Here is a 17,428-nt window from a genome sequence, read left to right on the forward strand (position 1 = left end):
TCCCGTCCCCCTCCTCCCAGCGGTGGCCACCACAGGTCTTCCTGCTGTCTCTGCGGACCTGCCTACTTAGACACTTATTTACACAGAGTCCCGTAACGGTGGCTGTTGTGTCTGGATTCATCTGCTCAGCGTGTCTGCAAGGCTCCCCCATGTCACAGTGTGAAGCAGTTTTCTCGTCCTTCTTATGGCCGGGACATCCCACGTGTGATGGGCCATGTTTGGTCCATCTGTGCTCCGGCTGTGGGCAGCTGGGCTGCTCCCACTCTTTGGCTATCATGAGTCATGCTTCTGTGAGCTTCCATGTTGGGGGAATCCCGAGGGGTGGAAATGCTGGGTCGTGTCATAAATGTAGGGCTAGTTTTTTTGGGTGCCTTCAGACTGTTTCCCATGGCACCCATTTCACCTTCGAACCAGCGACGTGTGAGAGCCCCGATTTCTCTGCATCCTTGACAACAGTGGCCTGGAGAGCAGGGGAACCTTGAGGAGGCTTGGACTGCATCCCCTCCTAACGATCTCATGTATCTTGATACGCTTACTGGCCCTTCGGGGTCTTCTTGGGGGAACGTCCACTCGAGGTCTGACTTGAAAGTCTGGTTTTTAACCACCATGGAATGAAGCTTTGAGGCATCCTCAGGAGGGCAGGGGGCTAAACCGACCCCAGGACCCTGGGCTATGTTCTTAGCATCTGGGAGCAGCCACTGGGCAGGGCCTGGAGGATGCTCTCCGTGAGGAGTAACTCCACAGCTGCGGTGCAGGGAGGGCCAGCTGACCCTCAGGTCCCCGGGTCCTGGTCAGGAAGCTGTGCTGCACTGCTCACTGAAACCTCATGATTTACACACCCATCTGGCAGGAGGAGACGCTGAGGCCCAGGGAGCTAGAGCGCGGCCTGGCCAGTCCCCTGGACGTCCTTGTGGGTAGAGTCCCCCTCGGTGGCTGCTGCAGGATGCACCACGAGGTCCTCCCTGGCTGCTTCTGCATATGCTGCCCCCAGAGCGGTGTTGGGTCCTGTGACCAGGGCCACTCCTACCCTGCTTGTGCCTCCGCTGTCCCAGCTGGAGCAGGCAGTGCGGGTAGCAGGGCCCATGGATCCATGTAGTAGCGGCAGCAGGGCCCTTGAACAGGCACATGGCCTGCTCTGTGGCCTGCCTGGGGGCTCCTGGGGGCTCCCGCGTGCTCATCCCGGCAGCAAAACCCTCCTGTAACAGCACCTTTGTGGCCCTGGTCTCCCCGCCAGACACTGCCAGAGAAGACCCCGTTTCAAGCCCAACTTGGGTCTGAGCTTCCAGCTCCTGACCAGGAGACCAAGCCCGTGTAGTCACCCGGCCACTCGTCACACCCGGAACCAGCAACCGGATCAGCGGAGATGGCCTGTGGGGCCCCAGAGCTGCCCACAACTGCGTTGCCACCTTCCTTCCGTCCCCCAGAGCCTGGCTCAGCCAGTAAGGTGCAACCAGGGTGCTGCACCGTCCTTCCCGGGGGAGGCTGCTGCACCTCACAGCTGGCCACGGGCAGGGGAGCTGCACCCTCTCAGGAGCCCAGTCACCTGCCCAAGGTCGCACAGGTGGAAGGGGTGCCAGACTCTGAATCCTTCTCTCCAGGAAGCCTCCTGGGACCAGGTGACACTCCTTCGGGAAGCCGTTGGCTGCTCTGCCGTCTTCCTCTAGCCCAGTGCTTTGTGTTTTATGTGGGTGTCTCAATGGGTTCCCCTTCCTGAGACCACTCTGAGGTCAAGCTAACCCTTTCTTCCTTCCAGCAGCGCCCACCAGACCTCAGCACAACCCGAGGCTGCGCGGCAGCTGTGGGCAACTTTGGGTAATGAACGCATCTGAATGAGCAGACGCTGTCCACGGTGGCCTCTGTCCACGCTGGTCTCTGCTCAGAGACTTGGGGGAAGGGGTCCTGTCTGGAAGGCCCAGTCAATGAGAGTCCCCTCCTTAGCCTTCCTGGAAGGGCTCCTGTGTGAGATTAGCTTCTCGGGGACCCAACTCCGCCCGGAGACTTGGAGCAAACCAGCAGATCAATCCCTTCCCCATTATGGCTCCGCAGAAGATCCCAGCACCATGGCTGACTCCAGGAGGAAGAGCCGGGGAAGCTGCACTCCTGAGCCAGGCAGTGCTGAGCCGCAGGGACCCAGCCAGCCTCCCTCCTGGCAAAGTCAGCATGGCTGCCCGCCCTGGGAAGAGGTGACGTCGCAGGATCTGAGGAAACCTGAAATCCCAACACTCCTGGTCCCAAGCACTTTGGGGAAGGGCCAGGCCTGCAGTTCCTGAGCACACCTGGCTCTTCGGTGAGGTGAGGGGACCCGACCAGAGTCACTGCCATACAGGGCCACCACCCACTGGGTCCCAACACACTTTGGCAAGTGCTGCAGAGCATTATGGGATTACAGGAACCCTGCCAGCTTCTTTCACCTGCCAAAGGGGACCAGTATGACCCTCACAGTGACTTCGAGGCCCCCTGAGGCCAGGCTTGCAGGGAAGAATCAGTGAAATCTGGCTGGACATTACTTTCCCCCAGGCTGGCTGGACCAGCAGGGCAGGCGGGGCAGGATGCAGGGGGCTCACAGACCAACTTACTCTTTGGGGGGATTCAGGTCCTCGGGTCTTGTCTCAAAGAACTGCAGCACCTCATCACACTGAGAGATGTAGGGGGGCAGCTGGATCAGGGCCTGCAGAGGAGAGAGGGGGGTCTGAAGGAAGCAGGTGTGACGGGTTGCACACCAGGGTCTTGGGATCACTTGGTGGCCCCAGCCCCAAGGTCCTGACTCAGCAGGTCGGGGGCAGGGCCTGTGCATTTTGTCAAGTGGTGATGCTGGTATTTTGGGTTAAGAAACACACACAGTGTATGTGCATATGTGCCCAGAGGTATAGTGGGAACATCTAGACAAACTGTATGGGCACATTCACACAGTATCCGACCACACCCTGCGTACCAGATTGTAAGAGATGCTGTCACTAACAGTAAGTGGTGACCTCACCACAACCGGCATCTAGACCGCGGGCACTGGATACTGGGTATTCGCTGTGCAGACACCGGGTTGCCTACAGGTGGACATCATGCAGCTTCCAATATGCGTGTGCGTGTGCTGGAACTGCCCGACTGGAGCATTACACAAGGGGCTGCTTCAGAATGTGGACAGAGGCTAGATGGAGGTGTCTAGGCCGACGGGGGGCTGCCTCATCCCGGGTCCCCCACTGGCTACCTCATGTCACTCTGCCACATGAGGACAGGAAGAAGCCTCAAGGACACCTGCCAGGGGGCTGCACGAGGAGGGCACAGCGTGGGACTGGGCATCATCATCCTGTTGTTTTCACCAACAGGTTCCATTCAGTGTGTCACCAGGCATGTCCTGTGGGCCCGGCACTGTGCAAGGTTCTCCGCCACATGGGAGAAAAGTGCAGCGTATGTCCCGTCCATGAAGGATCTGAAACTAAGACCTCCTGATAAGCTGCTCAGTCTAACCGGCACTGACTGAAGCCCCTCTGGCCCAGGTCCTGGATCGGGAAGACGGGGACACAGGTCTGTGTGCAGTGGAGCTGGGGCGTGCACATCTTATCACAGCCCGTGGGGGGGATTGCACACGCATACATGTGATTTAAATTGCACAGATAGCCGCAGGTAGCTTGGGGGTGAGGGTCTCCCAGCATGTGTGAGGCCCTGGGCCCAATTCCCAGTGCCCCTTCCCTCACACATCACAGGTGACCCAGCCAGCCCTGTCACCCTGCAAGTGGTGGCTCTGCAGTGAGGTGGCTGTCTGCTCTGCCCTAGAAGGCCTTGCTCCTTGGTTCCTTTCGTACACCCTGGCCATGATGACAGTCTGGGGTGGGGATGTGTCACTCTGCTGTCTGGGGTGGAGATGTGTCACTCTGCTGTCTGGGGTGGAGACGTGCCAGTGTTTTCTAACATCCCTTAAAAGCCCACCGTCCCACACCCAAGTGCACTACCTGCAGGGGGCCTGGGCGCAGAGGGGCCACTCGGAGAGGGGCTGGAGGTCTCCAACAGGCACCTCACACAGGGCTCGGGGATACTTTGACCCTATGTGATTTTCTCCTCCAATCAGAAATGTTTAGTTGTGCAAGACACAGGGTTGGAACCTGCCATCTTCCCCACTGTGCATTCAGGGACATTAGCACATTCTTATTGTCACACTGCCACCACCTCCTGTCCCCAGAACTCTTCTCATCTTGCAAAACAAAAACTCCAGCCATGGAACAGCAGCATCCCCTACCCCCGCCCTCTGCACCTGCTGTGAATTCCCTGAGGCCCCTCCCTGGAGGGATGCACAGAACCCGTCCTTCTCTGTCCAGTTGATTTCCTTCAGCACATCCACCATCCGGGGTCACCCCTGCTGCAGCATGTGAGATCCTGTCTCCTGGGGCTGCCGCTGCCCCGCTGTCTGTGGATGCCCCGTGCTGCTTCTCACCCATTGATGGACGCTGGGCTGCTGACCCTATGTGGTCAGAGTCACAGGCTCTAATTTTGCCAAATTCCCTTCGTGTGACCTGCCCCAGGTTTAGAGTGGAAAGATGTGAAGTGACAGTGGGCATCTGGCCTGTCACTATCCACTCTTCGTACTTCTCAAGTAGAGGACAATGACTTAAAGGGCTCGCTGATATTTTTATTGGCCATTAAGTAGCTACTCTCTGCAGCCTGTCCCCAGGGCTAACCTGTCCCAGGCTGGAGGCAGAGTCCCAGGACAGGCCCCTCCTACTTCTGAGCCTCCTCCTTGTCCTGGTGCCGGAGACCAGTGTCATTCTCCTGCCCAGGACGAGCTGCTGCCTGTGCCCCGCCCCTTGGGTCTCCCCTTCCTCTGCAGGCCCATGACGAAGGAGCTGATGACATGCTGGAGTGTGGTGTGGCCTCCACGCGCTGAGATCCCTGCTCTCCTGAGGGTGGCTCAGCACCGCTGGCTCCTGAACGCACGGTCTCCCTATGTCACCCTGGGCGGCCGGGGAAGCGGAGACTCTGAGGAGGTGATCTGGACAAGAAGGACGAGGCCTGGCCGATTCCAGCCTCTACCTCAAACCCACAGAGGGCAGACGTGGAGGCTGCATGCCTTCCCTGCGTTCCTCCATAGTGCTGGGCACACCATGACACCAGGCTGGATGAGCAGCATGAGGGGGAGGCCTGGCCCTGGCACGGGGCCTGCTGGAGGGCGGCAGGTGGGTGTGGGGTGTGAGCTCCGAGGTGGGTGTCTGGGCTTGGAGGGTCCCGGGTGCTCTTGTTGGAGAAGGCAGAAGCGCAGGGGGACCAGCGAGGGGTGGGACAGGGAGGCCCATGGAGACTTCCAGACAGCGCTGAGTCTCCTCTGGTCTTGGGCTGTCCTTGGGACGAACAGCCAAACCCAATCTGCACCAGGAAACACACCAAGGCACCAGTGAAAGACAGCGCCACATGTGCAAGGACACCCTCTGGTGTCGTGGGCTGGCTGATCCTCAGACGTGACCTCTGCGCACCGCGAGGCGTCCTGGGCTTGACAGAGCTCCGAGGTTCCAGCCAAAGTGTGCTTGCTTCCAGAAGGAACCCTGTTCCCCACGAATGCGGGGATGAGAGAGAGTCCTGTTTGCTGAGGTCACTGTGGGCAGCCCATGTCACACACATATCCTTCAGAACCGGGCCCTGGGCCTAGGACCCTGAACTGGCCTCTTATCAGCCCGGGATTAGGATTAGCTGGTCCTGTGTCTGCCTCCAGGAACCGTTCATGCCAAGTGGCATCACACAGACGGTGGGTATTTCAACGCTCCCAGGACAGCCCGAGCGGCCAGTGCGCAGGGCAGCCCGCAGCAGAGTCAGATTCTCGTTGTGACTTTTGATGAGCAGAAGTTCTTAAATGTAACGGGGTCAAATAAACCAGTCTTTAGCGGTTGGTACATTTTGCATCTTTGGAAATCCCCCTGTCCCTAGAGATGATGAAGATACTGTCCTGTGTATAAATCCTTTATGGCACTGCCTCTCACTGTCAGGACTTTATAAATGACACCACGTGGGACGCGAGGGAGGTCAGTCCTTGTCACTGCCTTTTCCCACCTGGGTGCCCCTCTACCGAGGAATCCCGTCTTTCCTCGGTGACCCAGAAAGTGGCCTTTGCTGTGTCAGAAGGTGCGTGAGGCCTGTTGCTGGTCCTCAGCTCCAGGCCAGTGTCTCCTCTGCCGGGTGCCAATGTCCTGCCGGGGGAGTGCCTGCCTGGTGGAGCAGGAAGCGCGCTGTGTGCACAAGCAGGGCGAGTTTGGGACACGTAGCCCCATCCACCTGTACCTTTGGGCGCGCCCACGTCTACCGCTGTGAAGTGAGCCCTGGGACCAGACTGGCTTCAGTTGGCTCACAGCGAGTCGCCAGCAGACACCCGAATGCCAGGACCATCCTGCGGAGCCTGGGAAGGACGGCAGATCTGGTGACAAAAGGCATATTTCCACTCCCTCTAGGCGGCCAGCTCCAATCCCTGGATATCTGCTCTCTCTTGCGATTCCTACTGGCAGGGCTGCATATTTCCATGTGGCTCCCGCGACACAAGCCGTCTCTTCTGTGGCTAATCCCCATGATCTCTGGTTCTTCCAGGTACCAGACAGCTGCACACAGCTGTTGCTTCCCCTTATTGCTTAAGGATCTCTCCAGGATGAGGGCTCAAATTTCCCTTCCAACATCCAATCCCCGGAGGCTTGGGCCCCCTGGGTAGGAAGGGAGCCTGACTCTGGAGAGACTGGGCCGGGGAAGCTAGGCTGAGGGGCGACTGCTGCTTCCTAGCTGGGCGAGGCAACCCCACAGGGCCTGAGCAAGGAGGGCTTCTCCAGAGTGGGAACTTCAGGCTTTAGAGGTTTGGAAAAGGACAAAGTGAAGACGTGAATTTTCCTCTGAAAGTTGGAAGGCAGCAAAGACATCCTTGAGGTGGATGACTGTCCCTGTCCCCACCCCCACCCCTTTTTAAGGATACACATGAGAGAGATGAATCTGAATCATCTGTGTCAGTCTTTTTCGTAGTACTATAGCAAAATACCTGAGGCTGGGTACTTTATAAGGTGAAGAGGTTCATTTGGCTCACAATTTTGGTGGCTGGAGGGTCCAAACAGCATGGTGCCAGCATCTTGGCGAGAGCCTGTTGCTGCATCAGGATGTGATAGAGAAGTGGAAAGGAGCCAGCTGTGTGCAGAAGGGGCCCAGCGGGTGGGGTAGCCTCGCTTTGTAACAAGCTGCTCTCAGAGAACTCACCTCCCTTTGAGACCAGCACTCACCCCTTCCTGGGGTCCCCAGGACCTGGTTATCTTGCACCAGGCCCCCTTCTCAAAGGCTTACCCCCTGCACACCAACACACCGGGGACCACCCTTCCAACTCTGGAGTCTCTGGGGGACACACGAACCACCCACGGCCCGACTCTGCTCCCAGCACATGCTGAACATCCCCGCCCCTGCACTTCCTCAGCCACGTGGAAGGTGACCAGCAGGATGTAGGAGTGGCTGTGACCTTCAATGACCTTTCTGATCTCCATCTCCTCTTCTGCACAGTAGTAAAATCTCATCAGCGTTGGTGGAGGGACAAGGTGAGGTCAGGCCCCGCCAAGACAGACCCTCAGGAGTGGTTGTCTGTCCTTCCTCGATGTCCCCTGCTGGGTGGAGGGGCGGTCATTGGTCCCTACCAGGCCCCTTGTTAAATGTTTAAAAAGATTTATTGCAGTATGATTTATAGACCATAAAACATACCCATTATAAATGCACAATCAACTTGGTGACATCTGGTGATGGCAGAGTTGTGCGGTCATCACCTCCACCCAGCCTTAGGGCCTCCTGTTGCCCCAGCCTCTCCTCCAGCCTAATCTGCCCTCCATCTTTACCCTGCCGCCCGGGGCCAGGAGGCCAGGTCTGTTCTGTCCTGCGGATCTGCCTTTGCTGCACATTTCACACCCATGGAACCACACGGTCCGAGTCTCGCCTCCGGCTTCTGCTCAGCCTGGTGCTTGGGTGATCCGTCGGGTTGGGGCGCCCATCACTGCTCTTTGCTGTTTGACACGCGAGCGAGCACATTCTGCGGCACGGACCCCACACTCTTCTGTCCACTCTCCTGCTGACGGGCGTGCAGGCTGCTCCCAGGGTCTGGCTACCACAAGCCGCGGTCGCTACGAGCATTCGCACCTAAGCTTTGCCATTAGGTCTTCATGCTCTGGAGCACATGCCCAGGAGGGGTGGAGGGGCTGCCAAGGGTTTTCCAAAGCGGCTTTTCCTCTCCAGGATGAGGGCTCCAGGGTCTGCGTCCCCACCCACGCCCGCTGCCCTGCTGCTGTGGCCACTGCCCAGGCTGCCCGGCACGGCCTGCTGTTGTCCGCATTGCCCTGATGACTGACCAGACTGGGCTGCGTGGTCTTACAGTCACCCCGATGTCTCTTAGGTAAGAGGAAAGTCTTCTCCCCATTTTAAAACTGGGTTGCCCTTTGCCCTTGAGTTCTTGGTGCATTCTCAGTGTCTCTTACCAGACACTGAGGGCAAGCCTTTCCATTGTCTTGTGGCATCTTTTGAAGCAAAAAAAAAGTTTTAAGTGGATTTGGTGAAGTTCAATTTGATCAATTTTTCTTTTAGGCCTGATACTCTTGCTGTCATATCAAAAAATTCTTTCCCTATCCATGGTCATGGAGGGTTCCTCCTGGGAGCTCTTAGATTTATCTGAGTTGATTTCTGCACGTGGTGGGGGCAGGGTCCAGTTTCCTTATTTCTGACCCTCTCCCCCCCAATCCCCATGGCCTGGGAGGTGACTCACCTGGAGATGGACAGGGCCTCTAAATAGGTGATCTTAGTCATTGAGGATGGCCTGCAGCCCAATGTAACTGGCATCTTTACAAGAAGAAAGATCAGGGCGTGGACAGGTGCAGAGAAAGGTTCCCTGAAGTCACAAGGAGGAGACTAGGCTGTCTGCAGGCCAAAGGGAGCAGCCCTGGGAAGCCCTGCTGCTCCGAATTCCGGCCTCCAGATCCGCGAGGACACGCATTTCTATTGTTCAAGCCACACTGTCTGGGACGCTTTGTTACGCATCCCTAGGAAACTAATGTAAACACAGCTGTCCTAACTGTGTATAAAAAGACTACCGATCCCTTCCCACCAAATCGTCTTGGCATCTTCACTGAATACGGACAGCATACTATTTTGCGTGAGCTCATTTCTGATCCTCAGTGCTGTTGCCCTGATCTATGTGCCACCCCAGTGTCAGTACCAGGCATCTCCAATACTGCAGTGTGTAGGAGCTCTGGAAATGGCCAGCACGGTTCCTCTAACTGCCCTTAAGCATCAGCTTGTCAATGCTAAAAAGAAAAAAAAAAAAAAGCAACACAAAACAAAAACAAACAAACCCTCCTAGGATTTCAAGAGGAATCACACTCGACACAGAGATGCTGAGTCTCCCAATCTATGAATATGGGATGCCTGTCCACTAGTTTGGACCTTCTTTGACTTCTCTTGGCAATGCTTTGTAGTTTCAGTGTAAAATCCTGCACTTCTTTTTGTTAAATGTTATTCCTGAGTATTTTTTTAAACTTTTATTACTTTTTTTTAGTTGTAGGTGAGCACAATACCTTTATTTTACTTCTATGTGTGTGCTGAGGATCGAACCCAGTGCCCCGGCATGCCAGGTGAGTGTTCCACCTCTGAGCCCCAGCCCCAGCCCTGTATTTTATTCTTTCATGAGGCTATTATGAGTGGAATTGTTTTCTTAATTCCATTTCTGGATTGTTCATTTGTAGATCATATAAATGCAAGCGAGTTCTATATGTTCATCTTGTATCCTGATGTCTTACCAGGCTCATTTCCTAGTTGTGTGTTTTGTGCATGGATCTCTTGATTATCTACATAGAGACTCGCACCACCTGTGGGTCATGGCAATTGTACTCCTTTCTTCCAATCCGGTTGCCTTTCCTTCCTTTCTTGTGTGCTTACACTGGCCTTCCCCTCCAGTAGGAGGTGGGGGTGGTGAGGGTGAACATACTCACTTTGTTACCCATCTAAGGTAGAAATCATTCAGCCCTCCATTTTTAAGGCATCTCTTGCTTATGTCTACTCTTAAAGCTATTTAACCTGAAGAAGTGAAAACTCAGAGAAACTACACACATGAAATATAAATATATATTATCCATTAATACATATTATCCATGTTTCATATTATATATACATACATATATATTATATGTATGTATATATATTATATGTATGTGTGTGTGTGTGTACAATATTTCTTTCCTGACCATAGCCTCTAATTAAATGAAATACAACCTAAGGCAGGCACTTGTTTCAAATACTCAAGGGACAGGAAAGCAGTTGTACTACCTGACAGCAGGGCTGGTTGAACAACTTCTCAAACATTCACACACAGTAGAATACTATGCAGTCATTAAAAGTAGGCTGAAGGGGATTTCTATTATATGAGGAAATTCTTATGTCACAAAGTAAACAGATGAAGAGCAGAAAAAAGTATACACACAGGATGGTCTCAACACCACAAAGAGTCACTCACACAAAGGAAAAATGGCACAGACGCATATAAAACCCTTGATAGATTCTTCTGGGCTGAGGGATCATGGGTGATTTTTCCCTCTAGTTACTTTACATTTTCTTCCAATTGTACAAAAATTTTCATAACAAGTATCTTGTAGCCAGAAAAGAAAAACAAACTAAACAGGCCGTGTGCTCTCAGCCTTACCTTGCAGTACTCGTCAATTGGTACCAGGCGCTTGACGGCCACATCCCGGACGTGGCTTCTCCGGAACAGGATCTTGCCTGCAGGAGGGGAGAGTGCGCTGAGCATCAGGCAGCCGTGAGGTGCCACGCAGCCTGGAGGGTGTCCTGGGTGGGCTGTGGGGGCTGCCTGCCTGTGCTGGACCCGGCTTGGTAACCCTGTCAGTGTCCCCAACGCCCCATTGGCAGCTCTGGTACGGGACTGGGGAACGGGTTAACAGGAAGTTTTGAGGAAGTTTTATAAACACATTTTTATCGACACGTGGTAACTATACATGTTTATGGGGGACGGTGTGACATTTCCACACATGCAGACTAGCTGGGGACAGAGCAGGTCCCTGGCCCACTCACCACCCCAGACACCTGCCCTAGGAGTGTGCAAGGTCCTCTCCAACAGTGTTTTTGAGACGTGCAGGTCCTTCTGTACCACAGAACGTGGGGGAAGTCATCTTTGCGGTCCCTGGCTCCCCTAGCCTCTCCCCTCTGCCTCACGGTCTTTGGCCATCTTCCTACTCTGTCCTGCGGACCAGCCTCTCAGCCTCCCTGTCCCTGAGGACACGCAGCACCTGTCTCTCGGGGCCTCACCTCAGCGAGTTTTGATGGAGGGAGGCGGGGGCAGCTGTGAAGGAGGCCCCCACCTGCGCTGACCGAGGACCGTGACCTGTGGGCGGGTTCTGGGCAAGCGGCCCAGGGGACAGCCCAGGGGACGGCCCAGGGCTGCACAACCTGACAGTCCAGCCCCTCCCCACCATCCCCCTCTGTCCTGCCTGCTGGTCCCCAAACTTCACACTCTTTCATGCTCCTGTGCCTCCCTGGCACACCCGTGCCTCCTGGTAAGAATTCAGGAGGAAATGCGTGGAAGGATCCTGAGGGCCAGCCTCCTAGGGACGGGGGGCACGGAGTTGTGGTGGCTTCCTCAGGCCCCCACCCTGCAGAATGTCCAGTACCCTAGGCTCAGACCCAGGCCCAGCCGGGGCCCTCACTGTGACCACCGAGGACCCACTCCCCATCTCACTGGTCCCCGTGGGTGGGACTCTTGCCATCCAGAACCCCTAGGAGTGTCCCCACCTTTGGGAGAAACCAGGATCGTGTGGGGAACCTGCGTGCCAAGTGCCCTCCCGTGTATCTCCAGGCAGGGGGGATACCCCGCCCCAAAGAGTGTGGCTCCATTTTGGCCCACACTGAGGCCCCAGGAGACGGAGAGGGCGGTGACCAGGCCTCTTGCTGACAGCTTGTGCACAGGCTCAGACCCTGACAACCAGCATGGGGCCACTGCTGGCCCCTGGAGAAAAACAAGCTCGTCCCCAGGTCACTGACCACTTAGGAACTCAAGGTGGGGCTGGGGCGGGGGCTCAGCGGCAGAGCGCTTGGCTCGCATGTGTGAGGCCCTGGGCTGGACCCTCAGCACCACATAAAAATGAATGAATAAAATGAAGGTACTGTGTCCATCACAGCTACAAAAAAGAAAAAAAAAAAACAATAAAAAAAACTCAGGGCTGAGGATCTACCCACGGCTCAGGACAGAAACCCCAGGCACCTCCAGGGTTCCCTGGGCGTGTGACACAGGACAAAAGCTCCACTCCAGTCCCAGCAAGGGCATGGGACAGGGCCTTCTGGGGAGGCCACAGGCCCATCCCAGCCTCTGCTGCTGAGGCCTTGAGGAGTGTGGTCCTCTCAGAGCCTCTGTCTCCTCTGTAAGATGGGAAAGCAGCCCTTGTTCTTGGAAGGACAATTGGTCTAGGACACTCCCGGCACAGGGCTGGCCCTTAGTAGGTGCACACAAAGGACTCATGACTGGTTTTTCTTTCTTTGAAGCAATCTGGAGGACGCTGCGTGGCACTTTGCAATTAAGAGCATGTGATCTTCCTCTGCCCCCGACTGCTTGAGCCCAGCCTCTGGCAGGCCAAGGGCCCTTCCCCACAGCAGAGTGGTGTGCAGGACAGGGGCAGGGCCCTGCGGCCAGAGCCTCCTGGGCCAGCACCTCCCTGGTAGAGGGCCTGAGGGGCAGCGGCCCCTGCTGCGTCCGTGTAGCTCTGGGAGGAGGGGCGCCTGCTGCCTCGCTGGCGTGGAAAGGGTGTTCTGGGGCGAGGACTCCGCTCGCTCACTTGGTGGAGGAAGCCAAACTGTACTTCTTATTTTTCAAGCGGCCTCCTCTGCCAAGTTGGCTCTGGGCTCCTGCTGGGATGGAAACCGGGGCTGGCCCCTCCCCCGGACTTTGTGCTCACATGAGACTTGCCTTTGTCCTGCTGACACGGCAGTCTGCACAGAAAGTGACCCCAAGGAGAGGGGACTGTGCTCCCCTGCCCTGGGCCCGGGCCTCTGAGAGGAGCAGGAGATGGGCTCAGAAGGGACGTGCCAGGGTTCTGGGGCCCAAGGGGACCTCTGCAAGCTACAAGGGGTGCCTTGAGCGGGGACAAAGGGGCCAAGTCGTGGAGAGCAGTGTCTTGGCTAATTCTTGGGTGGGACAGGCTTACGTAACCACCAAAGCTCTAGAGCTGGGAGAGGGCCAGCTGGGGGCCAGGCCAGTCCTCTTCTTGGGGAGCTTTTCCAGAGCTGCTTTTGCTTTTCATGCAGGAAAAAAGCGCTGACTCTTTCCTTTCCTTTCCTTTCTTGAAGAAATCCCTGTATTCAGAGCCCAGTTTAACTTGAAAGTCACTTATCCCTCAAGGTCTTGGTCACTTAAGGATAGCCCCAACACAGGCTGCCATAGAACCCCTAAGGAACGTCCCAGGACCCTGTCTACGGGGAACCTACCCCAGCCACGAGTTGAGCCTCGTGAAGCCAAGGCTCAGCCTTAAAGCAGTGGAAACTGAGGCCCAGCGGGCCTGGCCCTGCTCTAAGCCACAGGCTGGAGGCCTGTCTGTCAGATGCGCCTGCTCCGTGGGCTTCCCCAGGGTGGGGTGGGACTAGACGGTGTGAGCTTCAGGCAACGCCGCTCCCAGTAGGGGGCCGGGCAAACCGTCCAGCCCTGTCTCTACACCTGCCCAGGCTGCTGGCCTCTGAAGACCACTGGCTCCCTGGACGGAGGGTCGGGAGGACGGATGCTCATGTGACCCAGTGGCAGTTTCCTCGTCTGAAATAAGAAGGAGACCTATGCAGCCCTTTAGCTGTAACCCCTGTGACTGGGGGGTGACCGCTGCTGACCATCTGTGTGTAGAAACAATCATGAGAGTCAATGACCCCTGGCCAATGTCCCCTGGCCACCTCCATGCATTTACACCTCCTGTCCCATCACTGAAGTCCCTTTATCAGCTCTAACTTGTGAATGAAGAGATAAAACTCAACAGCTGTCACTCAGAGGAGGTGAGGCCCCACGGTGGCCTGTAGCCCTAGCCACTGGGAGGCTGAACACGGAGGAAGGTCTCCTGAGCCCAGGATTTGAGAGCAGCCTGGACAAAACAGGGAAACCTCGTGCCCTTCAAAAAAAAGAGGTAGTGAGTAGGGGGTCCTGGGAGTGGGGCCAGGTGGCCCAAGTGCAGGTGTGACCTCCGTGGCCAGCCAGGCCCACCTGCGTCTGAACCCCAGCTCTGCCCTCTTCTGAGCCTCAGTTTCCTAATCTGTGCTCTGGGCTCAGGAATGCCTGCCCTGCAGGGTGGCTGGGGACTGAAGGTGTCCAGCAACTGGCCCGTCCTGGACAGTCAATAAATGGCGCAAGCCCTCTAGGCGGACAGCGTTCTCCAACTGGCAGACGGGGACGTCGAAGGGATCTGAAGCACAGCAAAGACTTGCTGCCCTGTGGTGGGCCCAACGAGGACAGAGAGACACCGAGGGTCAGCAGACAGCCCACAGGCAAGTGGGATGTGCCACAAGGTGACCGAGGTGGGCCGTGTGTTCCCCAGACCCCAGGTCATGCCTCAGCCCAGCCGACACCTGGACGTTGGCCTCCTAAGGCCCTAAACAGAGAACCCAGGAGCCAGCCTGGACGCCACCTGCTGAGCTGTGAGGGGTGAATGGGGTCGCTCAGGGCTGCTGAGCTGCGTCTGAGATGCGGAGCAGAAAAGAGCCCGGCAGCCAAGCAGGGAGCCGCGCTCCAGGGCAGCGCCATCGGCCATTCCCGTTTGGAGGTGGACGTGAGGCCCAGTCGTGGGTCTAGGAAACGGTGTGTGGGGCCCATGTCCCAGGCACTCTGGTCAGTGGGACAGTGTTCCCTGATGACGGAGGAGGAGCTTGCGAGCCGCCCTGAGAGGCCTGGAGCTGCTCTGTGGCCCCGGCGTCCCCTCCGATGGTGCAGGTGGCCTACCTGGCAGAAAGGGGATGATGCGCTGCTTGGGGTCCTTCTGCCCTCCTTCCATGGGAAACTTGTCCAACATCTGCATCTGAGGGTAGAGAACACCAAACCTCAGACCTCTCGGAGCACAATCCGTGAGCCTCTGACCTTTCAAAGGAATTACGTGAGACCCAGAGTTTGCTCTGTCCAGCTTTTCAGACCCCACGGAGAAGGCCACTCCAGCTGGTCTGGGGCCCCCAAACCATTCTTTACATCCAAGCTGCAGAATGTGAAGGCTCGGGGCTGCAGGACCTTTCTTGGTTTCCCTGGGGCTTCCTGCCCTGGGATTTGAAGGACATGCAAACAGCACCCTCAGAGGCCCCAGAATTTTCAGGGACGGGAATCATCCCGCTTCCTAGAGCGGCCAGGTTGTGTTGAAGAACAAACCACAACAGGACTGGTTAGGTCTATGATCATGTCCGCCGGACCCAAGAGCTGCCCAGTGGCTCAGCAGACAGCATCGGGCCTGGCCGGGCTGGACGTGTGGGCACTGCAGTGAAGACACAGGGTCTGGGGGAGACTGAGCTGTACACTGGTAACTGCAGGTAGTGTTGGAGGCACCATGGGATGGGTGGGGAGAAGCAGGAATGGGGACAGACTGTGACACATGGAAGCCTTTCAGTGCCCTGAGGCGTGAATGTGGATCACCTCACCCAGTATCCCAAACCCAAGGGTCTGCCACTGATTCCCTCTGTGCAAAGGTGGAGATTAATAACTGGTACCTATTTACCATTTTCTGTTTCCCTCTGCCAGGGGGACTGGCCACACTCCTGAGAATGACTTCTCTGCCAGCTGGGGTCCTGAAGGGAGGGTCCAGAGTCCCCAACACCTCTGATGGCCATGTTGCTGGAGTAAGATCCAACAATACGCCCAGTTGTCTCGTGAGGTCACTTGTTGTAGCAGCATATCCTGAGCTATCCTGACTAGTACATGGGTCAAGAAGTCAAAGCAGACGGTGAGGGAGTCCTAAGCCTCCCAAAGTAATGTTTGGCAGGTGAAAAATGTGCCTGTCCTTGCATTTCAAGGAAAAGGTCACTCTGTCTCTCCAGATCTGTCTCTCTCTGATAGAATCAAAGAAGCTTGGAAAAGTCGGGGAGAAATGAGGTTAGTTAATTGCAGGCCTTTTGGAAGGAACAGCAGTTCCCCAGGTGGAACAGAAGGCTCCACTGAGCATTAGCCCTAGCCAGGCATGCACTAGGTCTTCAGGCCCTGGCTGGCCACATGGCTCAGTGGTAGCGTGCTTGCCTAGCATTCGTGAGGTCCTGGGTACGATCCCCAGCACCACACACACTCACACCCACCCACCCACACATACACTCACACACACACGCCCTCATGAAGTCCTCAGGGCACACCCTGAGCATGGACATTAATATCCAGGAAGAAATCTGCCCAGGCAGTGGCCAACAAGGCAGAAGGGCCAGAGATTGACACTCATGTGCCACGGTCACCGCCCCACTCTTGGTGCTATGAGACAGTTATGAAGAAGCTGGTTGGTTTTCTCAGGCTGGGTCCCTGCCCTTCTGAGCTGTTTAACTCCTGGCCCCGGAGAGGTGGCCAGCCTCGGCCTGGCAGGGCATCACAGGGCTGCCGGGAGGTACGGGCTTGGCCAGCAGCCTGGCTCGACACCTCAGCTGTGGGTTTTTCCCTGTGCCAAGGGCGGCATGCAGGGCCTCAGGGGTGCTGGGCAAACCCTCCCAGCCCTGTAGCCTGTGGTTTTACTTGTAGCTTTCAATCACTGGCCCTATTCTGTCCTGCGTGGTGACAGGTAATACTTGGTCCACTGTCCTTCAGAGACTGGTGAGGCCACTCAGGGCCCTGTCTGGAAGAGGCAGGCTTCCTCTCTGGAGTTCAAGAGCTCTTCAACACCAGCACATAGTAGGAACTCAATAAAAATTGGGAGAACCAGATACTGATAGTGGGGGCACTGTAAGGGGGCAGGGATACGGGAATGCTCTGCACTTTCCAGTGGACTTTGCTATGAACCTAAAGCAACTCTAAAACATAAAGTTGATTAATTTTTTAAAAAGGCTAATGAATGATTGCAACAGAGACAAGTTTTGGGGCAGCAGCTTCAAGAGATGTTGCCAAGTAACCCTGATGAATGATATTCAGATCACTCACACAGAATGGTGCTCAGTGACCACTGCTACACTGGGCAGCCATCGACGAGCAACTCACACACGAGTTCATCTGACCTTTGCAGCAAGCCCAGGAAACGGACCCTAGGTCCCAAGTCGCAGGTGAGGGCGAGGGGAGCAGAGAGGGCAGTGGCCTTCCCAGGGTCATGGGGTGCAGCAGGGGTGCAACCGGCCCAGCACCTCTGCCTGAGGCCCATTCACCTTCCCCGAGGTCACTCTGAGGAGGCCTCAGAGGGTCATATGACCACGAAACCCAGCGGAACTGAGGTCAGTTCCAGGCCCTAGCCTGTGGGCAGGGCACGGGGATCCGCTGGCC

At 56.3% G+C, this 17,428-nt stretch overlaps 1 protein-coding gene across 2 annotated transcripts in view; it reads right to left on the reverse strand.

Moving 5' to 3' along the window:
- The window catches only part of Sh3pxd2b (SH3 and PX domains 2B), a 76,008-nt gene that overhangs the window by 29,417 nt on the left and 29,163 nt on the right, over positions 1–17,428 (reverse strand). For both annotated transcript variants that reach the window (XM_046421364.1, XM_058571836.1), the window contains exons 3-5: positions 14,945–15,020; positions 10,670–10,746; positions 2,577–2,668 (exon numbers count right to left, since the gene is read on the reverse strand). In XM_046421364.1, coding sequence (XP_046277320.1) covers positions 2,577–2,668; positions 10,670–10,746; positions 14,945–15,020 — 245 coding nt within the window. The remainder of the gene's footprint in view (positions 1–2,576; positions 2,669–10,669; positions 10,747–14,944; positions 15,021–17,428) is intronic.

The sequence above is a fragment of the Marmota monax genome, unplaced genomic scaffold (genome assembly GCF_021218885.2).
Source record: "Marmota monax isolate L192 unplaced genomic scaffold, Marmota_monax_Labrador192_F-V1.1 WCK01_AAM20220418_F8-fsc00084, whole genome shotgun sequence".
In the NCBI taxonomy this organism is placed as follows: Eukaryota; Metazoa; Chordata; class Mammalia; order Rodentia; family Sciuridae; genus Marmota; species Marmota monax.